Source organism: Panthera uncia, chromosome D2 (assembly GCF_023721935.1).
Source record: "Panthera uncia isolate 11264 chromosome D2, Puncia_PCG_1.0, whole genome shotgun sequence".
Taxonomy (NCBI): Eukaryota; Metazoa; Chordata; class Mammalia; order Carnivora; family Felidae; genus Panthera; species Panthera uncia.
In genome coordinates this window covers 3,367,123-3,384,170 of record NC_064818.1, presented here as the reverse complement: position 1 = coordinate 3,384,170, position 17,048 = coordinate 3,367,123, and the positions used below count along the sequence as shown (strand labels likewise).

At 40.5% G+C, this 17,048-nt stretch overlaps 1 protein-coding gene across 1 annotated transcript in view; it reads right to left on the bottom strand.

Moving 5' to 3' along the window:
- The window catches only part of PCDH15 (protocadherin related 15), a 741,840-nt gene that overhangs the window by 193,577 nt on the left and 531,215 nt on the right, over nucleotides 1-17,048 (bottom strand). Inside the window, exons 17-18 of the mRNA XM_049646661.1 lie at nucleotides 6,787-7,092; nucleotides 3,579-3,803 (exon numbers count right to left, since the gene is read on the bottom strand). Coding sequence (XP_049502618.1) covers nucleotides 3,579-3,803; nucleotides 6,787-7,092 — 531 coding nt within the window. The remainder of the gene's footprint in view (nucleotides 1-3,578; nucleotides 3,804-6,786; nucleotides 7,093-17,048) is intronic.

Sequence of the window (17,048 nt, the reverse complement as noted above, 5' to 3'; positions counted from 1 at the left end):
GAAGGACCGCCTCCCCCTGCCCTCCCCCTCAGTCATGCCAGGTGAGTTATAATCAGCAGAGGACTTATGTCATTGTTCGTCCTAGATGAGCCTCCATAGGCCTTTCAGGGATGCCCAGCATCACAGAGCCAAATCACCTACACCCACTTTTCTGACTGGTCTTCATCTTTTGGCTCATTATAGAAGACAGACCTTTTCTTTGTGTGTACTTTCTGTATGATAGCACAACTCCATTTGTAAGGGTATATTTTTCTCTGGGTTTTTCACTTTAAACTTATAGAATTTTAGTTTTATTTTTCAGAGTTTTACTCACCTCATCTAATTTAACTACTATGTAGTCCATTTTTCAGTTATATCCAATCAAGATACAATGAAGAAGGTTGTATGTATCAGTGTCCTACAAAAACTTTGCAACAAAAATACATATTAATTGTATGATCACCATTGGTTTTGTTCTGGATCGCTCAGAAAGCACTCTTCAGGTATCTGTGATAAAATTCTACTTTTTTTTCTACTAAGGACATAACTTTCCTTCCAAGCATCGCTTCAATTTTCCCATCCTCACTCCAATTTTAAATAAGTTTGATGGAGTAGATATTAAGCGTTGGATCTTTTTTCCCCCTTCTTCTTCTTTACAAAAGAAAATTATGTTTCTTCTCATTTTCAAAGAGAGATCTTCATGATGCTTTCCCTGCGGTGACTGTTTTGGGTAGCAATATCTCTTAGCAAATACTACGCAATTATGTCACCGGCAAAAGAGCTTGTCACACTGCGAGTAAAAAAACAATCACAAAAAATCTGTATGCTTCGTAAAGACCTACATTTGTGGAGAAGTGAGAATTGTACTCCATTCTTCCCTTCAAAACAGACAAGCATGATATTTTCCTATGGGCCCCAATATTACTCAATAGAGTTTTAAAGCTTTTTGTGATCATCTGAGACCTGAGTGACCAGAAGAAAGACAGGCGAGTGTCAGCCTGCATTTGGGGAAATGTTCTGCAAATGTTATTATGCTTGCATCACCTTGAAAGAAGAAAGTGGCATTGAAAATGTCTACAATTGAATACTGGTTGGTTAAGTTTTGTTTTTAAAGTATGATAAATCATAAATAATTTTGTATAAGTGAGGAAGGCCTGACCATGAAAATGTTTGACCTCTCTAAATAAGATAAGGCAATTGAGACAACAAAAATTAGGTCGACGCTCTCCTATTTCTGAAGGAGCGAGTCCATCGATGAGCAAAACCTTTCCGATGTGAAAGCCGATGTGGAAGCCAGAAATGACACCCAAGTGTTAAAACAAAGGAGTGGTCAGGCAGCTTGAGATGCGTGTTTAGAGATGCCAGTCCCAGACAGAGAATGAGACTTACTTAGAACACATCTTGCTTGATTAGATGGTATGTTTGGACCCCATTTGATTCCAATGACTTCTATCAAAAAAAAAAAATCCAAGCAAATCAATCCAAGCTGAATGCAAAACAGGCAGGTCAGAGTCTGTGATGGTTTAGAACTCTCCATTATTGGGGCACCTGTGGGGCTCAGCCCGACTTGGGCTCAGGCCATGATCTCACGGTTCATGAGTGCGAGCCCTGCATCAGGCTCTGTGCTGACAGCTCAGAGCCTGGAGTCTGCTTCAGATTCTGCATCTGCCCCTTCCCTGCTTGTACTATGTCTCTCAAAAATAAATAAACGTTAAAAAAAAAAAAAAAAAAAAGAACTTTCTATTATGAACCACACCCATCTTGAGAGCAGGCCATCCCATCAGGGGAGATGGTCATGAGCAGCAAGTCTTTTCTTCCTTTTTGATTCAGAACAGCCAATAAGTGGCCATTTTGCTATTTTAAATGTTTTTACTGGTCAATTCCACCAAACTGCAGAGGCAGGCAAGTGTAGACTGGCGTAACGTGGCCCAAACTTTTCACCTGGTTCAGTCTTTCTGCCACATGGTTAGTTCACTTAGGTCAGGCTCATGTTGGTCTTCGTTTCTGGGCTTATTGACACATCTTTGTAACCAAAACACTGCCATGGTCCTAAAGTGCTTTTGTAAACAGATCTCTAAATTTCTTAGGCTAAATAAAATAACTTTCTTAGGCTAGAGAGATGCAAAGTGGAAGAAGTAGGCAAAAACCCATTGTGGATGCCTGAGAAGGAAGGAATTCAAACCTTAATAAAATTCTCCAGAGAGCTTCCGGGCATCTGTGAGTGGAAGGGACACGTGTCCCCTTCCCAGTGTAGTTTAGAAGAGACAGCAGGACCCCAGGGAAGAAATATCACGTGTGCTCCAGCAGATAAGCTAGGTCAAGTGTAAAGAAGGAACAGTGGAATAATTTTTGTGTCTCTCTCTGATCGCAAGATTATCCACCCAGCAACAAAAAGACAAAACCAAGACCCAAAGATTCTTACAGCCAAGAACATTACAGCAATTACCTACATGGTAAATAAGGTCATGCTAATTATATTTTGGCACACTCTTTAACAATCTTCTATGTTTTCATATCAGTAATTTATTGTCTAAGAAAACCAGTAGTATAGATTCGTTATTGGTTAAACAATCAAACAAAAATTCAAGAAAAGGGAATATTTCTTACTCTACCATTTACACATGGCAGTACCCTACAAAAATGTGCATAGTAAAAAACAAACAAAAAAACCCCAAAACAAAAAAACAAAAATGAACATATAGGAAAGTTGCCTATGACCTTACGTACTTATGACTTGTGTTCTCTGTAACCTTGTATACATACAGCCCTCTATGGATAGAACTGGAATCATCCTCAGAACCTAAGTTTTTCTCACTGGAAGCGAACATCCATCTGCAGAAAAGCATCTGTGATGCTTTCCCCTGGGAAAAGTGCTCCTTTGGGAAGGAGCAGAGGAATCTGACAGTGGAGCCCACGGCTCAGGTGACCTTCACATACACTAACAATTGAGAACTGACAAATCCCTCCTCTTGTCTTCTTCTAGAGGTGTTGCCTTAGAAATCACTAGAATCCCCAAAGACAAGATACCATGCTCTCTCAAGCAGGCACCTGGCACAGATTGCTACGATGGATGGGATGAGAAATCTGGAACAGCTAACAAAGTCCTCAGTGTCTCAGACCCTGAACATGGCTGAGCCACATCCTGACCCCAGTTCCAGCTGATCCCCAGCCTGATTTTGTTCCAGAATCTTGGCTTATGAACTAAACTAATTAGTTCTTGGGCCTTTGAACTCCTACTTTTTCAGTACCCTTTTTCTTCTTAGAACTTTTAAATTGGAGGATTTGGACGAAGTGATTATTCCTGGTGTTGTCAACTTTGGACTGAATTGTAGTCTGGAGAGACTGTAACTAGATTGAGAATCCAGAACTAAGGGGACATTCAGGCAGCCAGTGTTAAAATTCTTATTTAGAGTTTCATGCAAATGTATCTTCTACACTGTAAACAACGCGGCTTTTCCTCAGGTCTTTCACAGGGATGACCTCTGCTCTGGGTCTGGTACTACCGTGCTGTTAGGAACCGTTGCCCTAGACACTCAGGTGTGCTACAGACTCCGTAGAGAGAATGGAGCAGGCAACCAGGAGTCACCTGTGTTCCCTACCTTCACTATCACTGTGACAGTAGCAATGCCCGGTGGCATCGTTCCATAAATATCGAAGGCCTCCACGAGAAAAGTGATGCTTGCTTCCTGGTCTGGAAATGACTCATAGTCCAAACTCCTTAAGAGGGACAGTTCTCCTGTAAACGGATGTAGTGCAAAAAAGTGCTTGACTTCTGGGCTTCTGATCCGATAAGACACATTTGCTCCGAGGTCAACATCTTTGGCCTGTAACAAGTCAAGCAGAAAGACGGTCATATCGGCAGTGCTCCCAAACCAGAGGACGACAAGCCTGATGGAGGTCATGTGTCAGTACCTACAACAACACGAATTACATGATGATCAAAAGACGTGTTTTATTTATTTATTTATTTATTTAAATTTTTTTTTTAATGTTTATTTATCCTGGAGACAGAGAGAGACAGAGCATGAACGGGGGAGGGGCAGAGAGAGAGGGAGACACAGAATCTGAAGCAGGCTCCAGGCTCTGAGCCATCAGCCCAGAGCCCGACGCGGGGCTCGAACTCACGGACCGTGAGATCGTGACCTGAGCCGAAGTCGGAGACTCAACCGACTGAGCCACCCAGGCGCCTCAAAAGACGTGTTTTAAAGAAAAGCTTTTTTGTTAAGTAACTTATCAAAAAGAGGAAGGAGAGAAAGAGAGACAAACAGAGACAGGGAGACAGAGTCCCATGACTCTTTATCATCTTTTTATCTTAACTACTACATTTATTTAACCTGGAAAATCACTAACGAAAAGAATCGTAGCACAGTGAAGAGATGAATATAGTCATAAATTTTTATTATTTCCTGCTAATTGCATAACCTTGAAAAATAATATTTTAAATAAGGATTAATTTTTATTGAGTGTTTTTCACACACATAATAGAGTATTAAAGGAGTATAAGGAAACTAAGAAAATAGAAGTACTAATTGTTCCTTACAAAGATCCTATAGTACATTTCTGAAGATCCCTATTATACTCCATTTAATTAACATTTATTGAGTAGTTATTATGCATGAAAGCCCGAGATGAGTCAAGACACAAATCCTGCCCTGCAGGTTAATGTCTCCGGGGGAAAAAACAAGCAAACAAACAAATACTAAAATAGAAGTCACGCAGGGACATGGCGGCTAAAAGGTGTTCAGAACTGGGAATGGTGTGTGCCAGCTGTGGGTCCTGCAGGACTAGCACAGAAGGCAGAGGGTTCTGGTGGAGGCAATGGGATGGGGCGCGGGGGGAGTGGGGAGATGAGGTGTGACGGAAGGTGCACACAGCCATGCTCGCACCTGCTATGGGAACTTATGGCCTCCGGTGGAGGCAATGGGATGGGGTGAGGGGGGGAGTGGGGAGATGAGGTGTGACGGAAGGTGCACACAGCCATGCTCGCACCTGCCATGGGAACTTATGTCTTGGCCCCCCGGTCAGTTACTGACACAACGACTAGAAGATACGAGGAAAGCACACATTTTATGGTGTCATTTTCCTAACTAAAATCCTTCTTGTTTCCCATTCCAGTTTGGGTTAACCCCAATCTCCTGAAAACTGGAAGAAGGAGCCATACATTTTTCTAGCATCTCTCTGTCTCCTCTCCCCCAGGATTTCAAGAGATTTGTTCCAACGCTTTGAATCTCTCTTCTGCTGCTTGAAAAACTGACTTGCTTCTCCATTCACAATGTAGGAAGAAACTATCTAAGTCTCAAGACTAGATTTCTAAACTCTCTGTGATTTCTTAAGCCCCTTGCATTGAGAACCTCTACTGCAATTAGGGTTGGCTTGTCTGTTTGCCACACCCAGCTGAAAACCCCAGGAAGGCATGAAATCTGTCTTATCCACGCTGGAATCGCTCAAGTGCAGCAGAGGATAAATTAATGCAATATACAGTGAAAATATGCTTGATGAATAAATGGATGAATAAATGAATAGATGAACAGAAGAATAAATGGAGAAATAGGGCCCTTTCCCTGGTTGGCACCTGCGTTTTTCAGATTGATTAATGTTTTGGCCTAAATATTTATTGAGTTGAATTATGAAAAAACTGCAAGTTCTTGAAATCCATGCTAACAACATTCAAGTTGTGGATGGCAGGTCAAGGAAGGACTAGATTTTTTTCCACCCCCCAAAATATACTTCGTAGACCGTCTGTGTCAGAATTAAAGGGGCGGTTGCTTAAAATGATTTCTGGGCCAACTGAATGTACTGAATCAGAATGTCCAGAGTTTCTGGTAGTATTGTAGCTGAGGACTGAAAAAACAGGCTTGGATGTGGGGACACTGTTAAACAGGACAGTTAGACTTCTGAAGAGCACTGAGAGTAAAAACAATGGGTTCAGCAATATCCCCTTTTGTAAAATATACGGCAAATCTCTACACATGTAAATATGAAAATATTTTTTGAATATATAGGTATACATGATATGCTGGCATACATGCATATTTGCATATATGAAAATGTGACAATATTTATTTGAATATACACATGCACCCGTACATATGCACACACTGGCATGCATGCCTATTTGCATATATGTAAATATGAAAATATTTATTTGATTACATATACATACATAGGTATATATGCATACACTCTCATGCATGCATATCTGCATATATTTATATATGAAAATATTTATTTGAATATATACATACATAGATATATATGCATATGGTTGCATATATACATATTTGCATATATACATACATGAAAACACTTATTTGAATATATATATATGATATATGCATACACACATGCGTAATTGCACGTATGTAAATATGAAAATATTTATTTGATATTGTGGGAGTACAAAGATAAATGTCACAGAATACATATAAAAATTTAATCCTGGGTATCCTGGATGTACAAAGTGGGAGATTATTAACTTCTTCTTTATAGACTATTGTGTTGTCAATTTTTACAATAAATATGTAAAATTAATTTTATAAATTAAAAAAATTATTAACAAATGTTATTTGATTTCTTACAAATGTATCTTTTCTCCTCTTAATTTTTGGTATATCCCTGAAGTAAGGTTGTTAGATAAAATACAATATGTAATATCTGAGAGGCACTTATATTAAACCTTTACTCACTGTTTATCTGAAATTGGAATTCAACTTGGTGTGTTGATTTTTTATTTGCTAAATCTGCAACCTGACACTAATGGAGATATTAAAATGTGGAATTCATGAAATTAATGCGTCTTCCACCCACCTCTATCTGAAGGAAGGTGGTCCCGGCTGGCAGGTTCTCTTCTACGATGACAGTATATGTTGAGTTAGTGAACACGGGACTGTTATCATCAATATCCAACACTTTGATGGCCAGCGTCAGAGTTGAGTGACGCGGGTGAACCGCCCCATCGGTTGCCACAACGACAAGTTCGTAGTAGTCCCTGACCTCTCGGTTAAGCTTCACTGCTGTGTAAATACTCCCGTTAGATGTGATGCGAAAGAGATTATTGAAGTTGCCCAGACTGTAGTGCACCTGGCCATTTATTCCCGCATCAGGGTCTGTTGCCTGCATAGAAATTAAAAACAAAGGAATTCACATAGTGTGTTTGTCATGATTTTTTCACATTATACTTTGTTACGCTGCCTTGCTAGAAGGGGTAGTTGATACGTTATGGCGTATTTTTAACTGAATATCCTCTCTAAGGAGAAAAATTAAAAAAATAATGATGATGTAATGCAAAAGTCTATAACATGAAAAGAAATATACTATAGTTTCACTAATTTTTCTTCATTCAAAATGACCAGAACATAACTTGATAGTATCATTAGCAATAACAACATTATGTTATGACAGAAAACTCATATTACAATAATACTGAATTTTTCCTGGACCACCATTTCTTTAATGATTTTGAATTCAAAAATAAGAAACACATGTCTAGTTTTTAATTAATTTAACATAACCTACTAGACGACAACTTAAGATGCTACATTACTTTTTGTTCAAGCAGTTTATATATTAATTTTCATATATATTTTTTTCAAGCACTATGTACATGATCTCATTTAATCCTCACCGTGTTCTTTTAATTTTTGTTTAATATTTATTTATTTTTTTAATTTTTTTTAACGTTTATTTATTTTTGAGACAGAGAGAGACAGAGCATGAACGGGGGAGGGGCAGAGAGAGAGGGAGACACAGAATCAGAAGCAGGCTCCAGGCTCTGAGCCGTCAGCCCAGAGCCCGACGCGGGGCTCGAACTCACGGACCGTGAGATCATGACCTGAGCTGAAGTCGGACGCTTAACCGACTGAGCCACCCAGGCGCCCCAATATTTATTTATTTTTGTGACAGAGACAGAGCATGAACAGGGGAGGGGCAGAGAGAGAAGGAGACAGAGAATCTGAAACAGGCTCCATCCAGGCTCTGAGCGGTCAGCACAGAACCCAACGCGGGGCTCGAACCCACGAACCATGAGATCATGACCTGAGCCAAAGTCGGACGCTTAACTGACTGAGCCACCCAGGTGCCCCAATCCTCACCATGTTCTTATGAATAAATATAATTGGTACCATTTTGCAAATGAGAAGACTGTGGCTTATGGAATTTAATGATCTTGCTTAGAGTTACATAAGAAATCAGTGTACAGGGCCCCAGTTCTTAGTACAATGTCTCACGTATAAAACTACTTAATAAATACCTGTGGGATTAATGAAGGTTAGAACAAATGAACACATGAAACTAAGATTTAAAATTAAATCTGCCCCCAAATCCAAATGGGAGTATAAGTGTAGTAACTGTAAAGCACCTGCAAAGGACTCTTCTTTGAAATTACAATACAATCTCCAAATGGTAATTGAGAATTATTGATATGATAGTAACATAGTAACCAAAAATTTTAAGTCACATAAAAATCACTTTGCATCAAATAAAATGTGTGAATTTTGAGTAAACATTCTTCTAATAGAGTGTTATGAGAAATAATCTTATCCAAACTCAATTGTGATATAAATTTTGACAGTCACTATCAGCTACTGTGCATTTTGTGTTAAACAGTTGTTATTTTTTTTCTTTTTTTTAATTTTTAAAATTTTAAAAAATATTTATTTTTGAGACAGAGAGAGACACAGCGTGAGTGGGGGAGGGGCAGACAGAGAGGGAGACACAGAATCCGAAGCTGGCTTCAGGCTCTGAGCTATCAGTACAGAGTCCGACATGGGGCTCAAACCCAACGAACCCTGAGATCATGACCTGAGCTGAAGTTGGACGCTTAAGCGACTGAGCTACACAGGTGCCCTCGTATTACTTTTTTCCAAAGAAACTGGAGTAAATATTAGAAGCCATGAGATGCTATATAATTGTGCCCCAAACTGTTGCTAAGGAAAGGAAGGAAGACAAGACACTGGACTGCATTAGGAGCTAGGGACACAAATAATCATTTATAGTCCAGAAAGCCTGAATGCAGCAGGATGTGCTTTAACAGTACACATGCAGAGGTACCTCCACTTTTACAAACCCTAGCAAAGCGTGTTGGGGGCATTGCAGAACACTTCTGTCTTGTCTGAAATGGCGAAGTCCAAGATGTGAAAGCCATGTTTGTAACTTGACATCACAGCAGGATTTGTCCATTTGACTCATCAAACAAAAATTCCCCTGGGAGGTCATTACCCCTCGAGGCTAAACCAGAGAACAGACGGAGGAGGGACTGCAGGAATGCCCAAAGAGGAAGAAACACCATGAACGACCTGAAGAGTTTCCATAGACACATGTTCTTCTACTTTTACTGTGTGCCTAGAACTTGCCATACAAATTATTGACAAATTAGTCAAGCTCGTCACTTAGAGGAAAAACTCAGTGACAACACTAATTCCCCTTTGGGGGAAAAACACTTATTTTATTTGTCTGAAATCACTGCATAAGTAAATAGAAAAATGTAATCCAGTAATATAATATAAATAGGTCTTATTTATTAGCACCAACATTTGTGGAAATTTCAGTGACATTTTGCTATCTGTGGGAATTTTTTTTAAGTTTATTTATTTGGAAGAGAGAGAGAGAGCAGTGGAGAGGCAGACAGAGAGGGAAGAGAGAATCCCAAGCAGGCTCTGCACTATCAGTGCAGAGCCTGGTGTGGGGCTCGACCCCACAAACTGAGATCATGACCTGAGCTGAAATCAAGAGTCGGGTGCTTCAATGACTGAGCCACCCAGGCATCCCTGTCTGTGGGAATTCTTAAGATCACAAAAGCAATTGTTTATATAACCAGTACTTTAAATGATCCCTGTTCAAAATATGTTTTTATTCATCCATATAAGGGAAGATGTGTTATAGAATGATTCAATTTGAGTAAAGTGGCTCTGTGTGTGTGTGTGTGTGTGTGTGTGTGTGTGTGTGTGTATGTGTATTGGGTGTGTGTATGTATTGCTTTATATCCATCGGGCTGCTTGGCTGATACCTCCCAGAATGCCTCATGCATATCTGTGTTAGTTTTCTGTGGCTGCTATAACAAATGACCACAAATTGAGTAGTTTACAAAACACAAGTTTATAATTTTATAGCTTTGTATTTCAGAAGTTCAACACGGGTCTCATCAGGCTAAAATCAAGGCACAGGAAGGGCTGTGATCCTTTCTGGAGGCTGTCGGGGAAGCTCCCTTTCCTCGTTGGAGGTGTTGACAGAATTCAGTTGCTTGAGTTGTAGGATTGAGCTTCCCCACCTAGTTTTCCATTGTCATGTGAGGACAATTCCCAGCTTAGAGTCTACTCACATTCCTTGGCTCATGGCACATCTCCTCCATCTTCAAAGCCAACAATGGAGAGTCAAGTCCCTCTCACTTTTGACTCTCTCCTCCTTCTTCTTCCATCTCAGCCTTCTGACCCACTCTCCTGACATCCTCTTCCAGTTTGAAGGGTTTTTACAATTACATTATGACCCACCTGGACAATCCAGAAAAATCTTCCTATCTTGAAATCCTTAACCTTCATCACATCTACAAGGTTCCTTTTGCCATGCAGGGTAACATATTCATATGTGGGACATATTTGGGGGCCATTATTCTGTCTAGCATAGAATCAGAAGCTTAACATGTTCCTGACTGAACTCTCGATTTCTTCTGTTTCCAAATCTTGTTCACCTCCAACAATCGCCATTCAGTAAATGGTCCTCCTACTAACATACTAGGTTATATAAGAAAGAAAGTAGATATTTATGATATCTCCTTCATTTATCTTATCAATTATTCATTCATGCAACAATTTGAGAAAGCAAGTTTAAAACTACGTATGAGGCTCAGTTGCAGGCTGTGATACATGGTATATTAAGTACCAAGGTCCAAGACCTAGTGTCATTTACAAAATAATCCCTGTCTGTCTATAATGTGTTGCTTTCACCCACATATACTATCTCACTCCTAATTACCTTGGTCCTAGCCACCACTGACTACAACTTAGATTACTAAATTACTTCTCTTTTTTTTTTTATTATTTATTTTTAAGAGAGAGAGACAGAGAGGCAGGCAAGGGCGAGGGAGACACAGAATCCAAAGCAGCCTCCAGGCTCTGAGCCGTCAGCATAGGCTGGAACTCACGAACCATGAGATCATGACCTGAGCCCAAATCAAGAGCTGGAAGCTTAACTAACTGAGCCACCCAGGTGCCCCAGCTAAATTACCTCTTAATTCTTTTCTTTTAGTTACATCCCTTCAGAGAGACCTTTTATAGAGGGGAAATAATGACATCAGTCCTCTGCTTAACATCCTTCAATGATTTCCAGTGCTTTGGGCAGTATTCAAATTCACCATCCACGGGCAAGAGGTTCGGTAAAATGCTTTCACTGTGTTCCCTCCAACCCCCAAACTTCTCCAGAAACTTCTGCCACCTCGGCTTCTGCTGTCACTACCCGGCTACCACCTCCTCACACTCATCTTTCACGTGTCAGTGTAAATACCACTCGCTCAAAGCAGTCTTCTCCGATTCCTGAAAAGGAGATTAGACTCTCCCGTCACACAGGCCGAGAGCTCCGAGTACCTGTCGGTTATGCCACTTTGGATAATTTAAATTTATCTCTTTATCAGCGTGCTTACTTGTGTAAGAACTTCTCTCCTTTTTCACAAGGTAAGCCATAAGAGTATGGTCTGGGCTGTTCTGGTTTCACTGAACGCTCAATTCCTAGTACAGCATCTGGCACATTTCATAAATGAATGCTATAGACTAGCACACATAAGTGGGTGTATTCACACTTCTATGTAGTAGTTGGAAGGTTTCTTAGAGTATTTTATTCACTGTACATCTATTGTTCGGGTTTACTTTGATTTTTGCTTTATTATCCTCTGCAATTGTGGGTAAGAATTTGAAACCAAAAACTGTGGAATTATAAGAACTGCATCGAGGACTCTGATCACCTTGGTGAAACCACTGATTCCAGGTCTATGCTGAAAAACAGAATTTTTTAGAAGACCATAGTAGTGTTTTATCACGACGTAAACAAGCACATGATAACAAGTGGATACCTTTGTACTTATAGAATTTTGCAGAATGACAAGGGGGTTATGGAGGCTGAGGTGGCAAATGACTGTTATATAAGGAGAGACTGCTATATTGTGGAAATGCTGATTGGTTTCAGTGTTTCCAGCTTATTTTTTGATGTCATTAACTTTGGTATGTTACTTTTTCTCCCTAGGTCCCAGATCTCTCAACTATAAAATAAAATAAAATATGTGAAGTGGGAGAACAGTTTGAATCTCATTTCCTACCGCAATGCATGTCAGAAATAAAATTCACAAACGTGGCACAGATCGTCATTATAACATGAGTAAGATAGACTATAGCTTTGGAATGATTCTCTCTAAACTAGTTGCAATGCCATTTTTCTGTTCCATTGACTAAGATACATGTAAATTTAAGTAAATTGACATTATGACAGATTTAACCCAACAATTAATATCGGAACAATGCAGACGCAGTACCTACAAGTGACCTGAGAAAGACCTCACCTTTTGATGATAACAACATCATCTTGATGATGCAAAGAGCTGGTCTAGAGGATCGTGAGGACACTCACCCTGACAAGAGACTGGGATATGAAAGCAAACTTGCATTTCAGAAAGAACCTCCTAATCATGCCTGCTGCATTCCCCAAACTGCTACATTAGCCATGTTTTCCCTTGGGAACTTCCTAACGCACATCAGCTCACAGAAGCGCTGGATTAAAAGGTCTTCTTTATTTAGGATTGTTGAATGGGAACCTCCTCCCCCATGCTTCATCTTGTTGAGAGGAAGGACAGGTTAGCAAGACCACGGCCCTGGCCCTGTCTCCTCTCTCACTTGAGAGTGGAGAATGTGGCGGGAAGAATTGGATAACTGTCTCATTTAGGATCTATTTATAAAGATACTCTATGGTTTGCTTGTTTAGCTATGCAAGCTCTTCCCCGACGGACGCCTACAATTCCAGTCTCATCCGTAGAAGACCTGTGTAGGTGAGTTTAGAAGTAGAGGGTTAGTCGTTGATAACTTCAAACCCCGCCAAGTGTTACCAGCAGTTTCCAAAGGAATTTCATCACAGACCCTTTCACACTACTGCTTGTTTAGCAGAATACTTACTAGTATCTTGAGGGGCACACCATTTGTTAACTACTGCTACAGCTCACTGAGCAATGCCAAGAATAAGGCCTCCTTTTAATAACGTGTCCACGGTGCTTTTCATGCAATATTTCTTTGCATGGACTTTTTATTCTCCAGGACGCACTTGAAAATGCCTATTGTGGGGCGCCTGGGTGGCTCAGTCAGTGAAGCGTCCGACTCTTGATCTCAGCTCAGGTCTTGATCTCAGGGTCATGAGTTCAAGCCTTATGTTGGGCTCCATGCCGGGCATGAAACCCTACTTAAAAAAAAAAAAAAACAAAAACGTATGGGGCGCCTGGGTGGCTTAGTCGGTTGAGCGTCTGACTTCGGCTCAGGTCATGATCTCACAGTCTGTGAGTTCGAGCCCCGCGTCGGGCTCTGTGCTGACTGCTCAGAGCCTGGAGCCTGCTTCAGATTCTGTGTCTCCCTCTCTCTCTCTGCCCCTCCCCTGCTCATGCTCTGTCTCTCTCTGTCTCAAAAATAAATAAAAACATTAAAAAAAATTAAAAAATGTCTATCATGATGATGCATCCTCTCAGCCATGTCGAGATTCTTAAAATGGTCTATAGTAAAATAATAAATGGTAGAGAAAAGATAAAAATATATATCTATACACACACATCTATATATACATATATACACATATATATGTATATATATATATATGCTTTCAGCAGGCCAATGGGAGGCTTTTCCAAATGGCTGAAATTGATAGAAAAGGCCAAGGGGAGAGAATGAAATATCAGGTTGCAGGCCTGGCTTTGATAAAGGAACTCTGGGTGTGAGTTTTCCTTATGCTACACTCATGGCATGTTAGAATGGATTTTAAGGGGGAAAAGTAAGAGGAGGCAAAGACAGAGGGGAAGTCTGTGTTCAAATAAACAGATTTGGGAAACTGAGACGAAAGAGAAGGTAATATGTTTTATGACTTCGTAATTCCTCCCATGTCATCACTGTTTTAAGTGAACAAAGTGACGCTCTGGAGGGATATACCTAAGGCACCAGATTTAGAAATGCCAAGCAATAGAGAGGTAGCCTCTCTCTATTCAACATGTTGAGCAAACTCTGGAGAGCAGTCAAGACGCCTGGGCATGGTTTACTCCAACCCACATTTTCAGCCTCGTCTCACTCTTCACTCTCCTGTACAAGCTCTACACACAGGTCAAATCAAGTCTCCACCTTTCCCTAGGACTCAGTATATACTTTTTGACATTTTCTTCAAGGCTTGCCACGATGATCCCTCATTCACTTCTGAAACTCCAAACATCCATCCATTATTCAAATCCCGGGGTTCCGGTTGTACCACCTCTAGGAAAATGCCCAGCATTTGGAGGTCATGTCAGGAATCAGAATTCCATGGTCAACAAAAGCCTCTTTGTATCACTTTTGGTTTACACTCTTTTCCCAAAACCATGGGTCCTTTCAGAAGGAACCTGTCTCACGACCCTCCATGTATCGGATTTTTCCAAAATATAGCCATCTGTATCCTAAAGTGAGATGATTTCTGGAGAGGAAATATCCAAACACCTATCCAACAGGTGGGTCAAAAATAAATGTTAGGGAGGGCATCCTCATAATAGGGTTTCAAAGTTCGAAGCCAGCTGAAGTATGAAATTTGACTAATATGTTCAACGTCAAGTGTGCCCTCCTGCACGCACGTGTGCACGCACACACACACACACGCGCGCGCACACACACACACGTTTTGACCCAGTTCACCACAACTTAATTCCCTGAGTGCCCAGCTTCCAAGAAAGGATGTGCATTTGATGCTCAGGGAATAAAAGGCTGTAATATTCTTTAGGAAAATACTCCAAAAATGTTACGGAAACCGACTCACACCTAATAGAGACAAAGGAACTGGAATGTTTGCAAAATGCTATTTCCTTCCTTTTCCGTCTCCTAATTAATAGAGGAGCATAAAAAAGGTCCTTTAAGTTAGGTGACATGGGCTGGCAAAGCAAGGTGGTTCCATTTATTTACTATTACAGATGAGTATGTAGATGTTAGACAAGATAACCGAACATAAAATCCCTTATTATCAGCAGTTTGTCAGGAAGTTTGCACTGATGTTTAATATCTAGCCAAGGAGCTCAGTGTGTGATGCTATAATGAAACCATTTATCTTCCCAGAAATCAATTAAAAGTTAATTAAAATTGTTAATAAGAAAAATCACACATCTCTTCTTCCTTGTACTACATCAAAGCGATAAACAGGAATAGCTGCAACTTTATAATCATCTGTCCACGGCTAACGCATTTTGTAATATACACCTTCCTATGGGGTCTGATTTGCGGCTACTATGTGAATGCCTATTGTTGAGAAATTGGCTGATAGTCTGAGGTCAAATAAAGACCTCACTGGAAAAAACTTTGAATATTTACTAGAAAAAATTCTGGAAAATCCTTAATCATTAGGATTGAAGTTAGAGTATATTAACGACAACCAAGTAATTCTGTAAGAAAGAAATCAGATGATGTATAAGGGCATTTATTGAAATAAAACTTATTGACTGTTGAACGCCATTTTATAGCATACTACTTAAAAAAGGAGCTGGAGAATGTATTTCTTACACATTATATTCATCCCATTCCCCCCCCCCATTATCTTTTTAGAGTGGCCAACCATGCATTATTTCACATCAATAGAAGTAGAAGCCATTCGTGGGATACTTACATGGGGGGCCTACCAACTCTATAGAGACCTGCCTTTTAGATGGGTGGAAGCTACTGAGACAAAGCCTTGGGGAACAGTCCGATATCTACAACCTCTTCCATTGAGAAGTCTCTGGAGAGATTACTTGTGAGTTCTTTCAGTGCTTAATTCTGATTTAGAGTATGTTTTACAATCATACCCACCCCGATTAATGTTTAGATATAAGATGATTTCTGTTTCTTCCCACAAAAATCAAACACATTAGAAGAATTCTGAGGACAGAGAGAAACTGCAGCTATCAGACAGGTGTGAACCCCCACGCGGCACCTGGTTAGCCCGGTGCGAAGGCCGGACATAGCTGAGTTCTACTTTTTGCTTGCCTTTTACAGCAACTTGAGAGTCTGTGCATCTCACCTACACGTGGGGAACAGAAGCTGTGAGCGGGGAGGTCGGAAGGAGCAGTTGGGCAATGTACCCTTCGTGACATTACTAACGGAAATACATTTTTACAATTGTCTAGTAACTTCAAAATACATAAAATAGTGGCTGTCTTTATTTCTTTAAAGAAGCTGAGTGATATCAAGGTCTGTGATTATGAGTGTGTAAGGAGAGAAGGGAGTGAGTGAGTAAAGGTGCCAGCAAATTTTTCCTCTCTCCACAGATGCCTTACGTTCCTCACTGAGCCGTGGCAGAGACCGCCTGGCCAGAGAGCAGCAAGTGTGTGTGACCTCAAATCACCAAAAACATACCGGAGTGAAAATGTTTTTCATCAACTAGTAAATACTTGAATATTTGATATTTAATACTTAATGCCTAGGAATCTAGAAAACGCATATGTAAACATGTGATTTCTTACAGGCTTTAGCTCTAGGTTAGAAGCCAAATCTTCCCCATATCCACCCATGGCTTTGGGGGAGACGGTCACTCTCAGCTCCCATCCTTCATCCGTGAAATGATGGTGAGGAGGAGGAAGGGGAGGAGGAGGAGGCGGTGGCACCTAGGGGGCTCAGGTGGTTAAGCATCTGACTCTTGATTTTGGCTCAGATCATGACCTCACAGTTCAGGGGTTCAGGGTCCACATGTGACTCTGTGCTGACAGCGTGGAGCTTGCTCGGGATTCTCTCTCCCTCTCTCTCTGCCCCTCCCAAGCTCATGCACTCTCTGTCTCTCTCTCAAAATAAATAAACATGAAAAAAATTTTAAAAAGATTGTGATGATGATGAATATTTATCTCACTGTCTCTCATG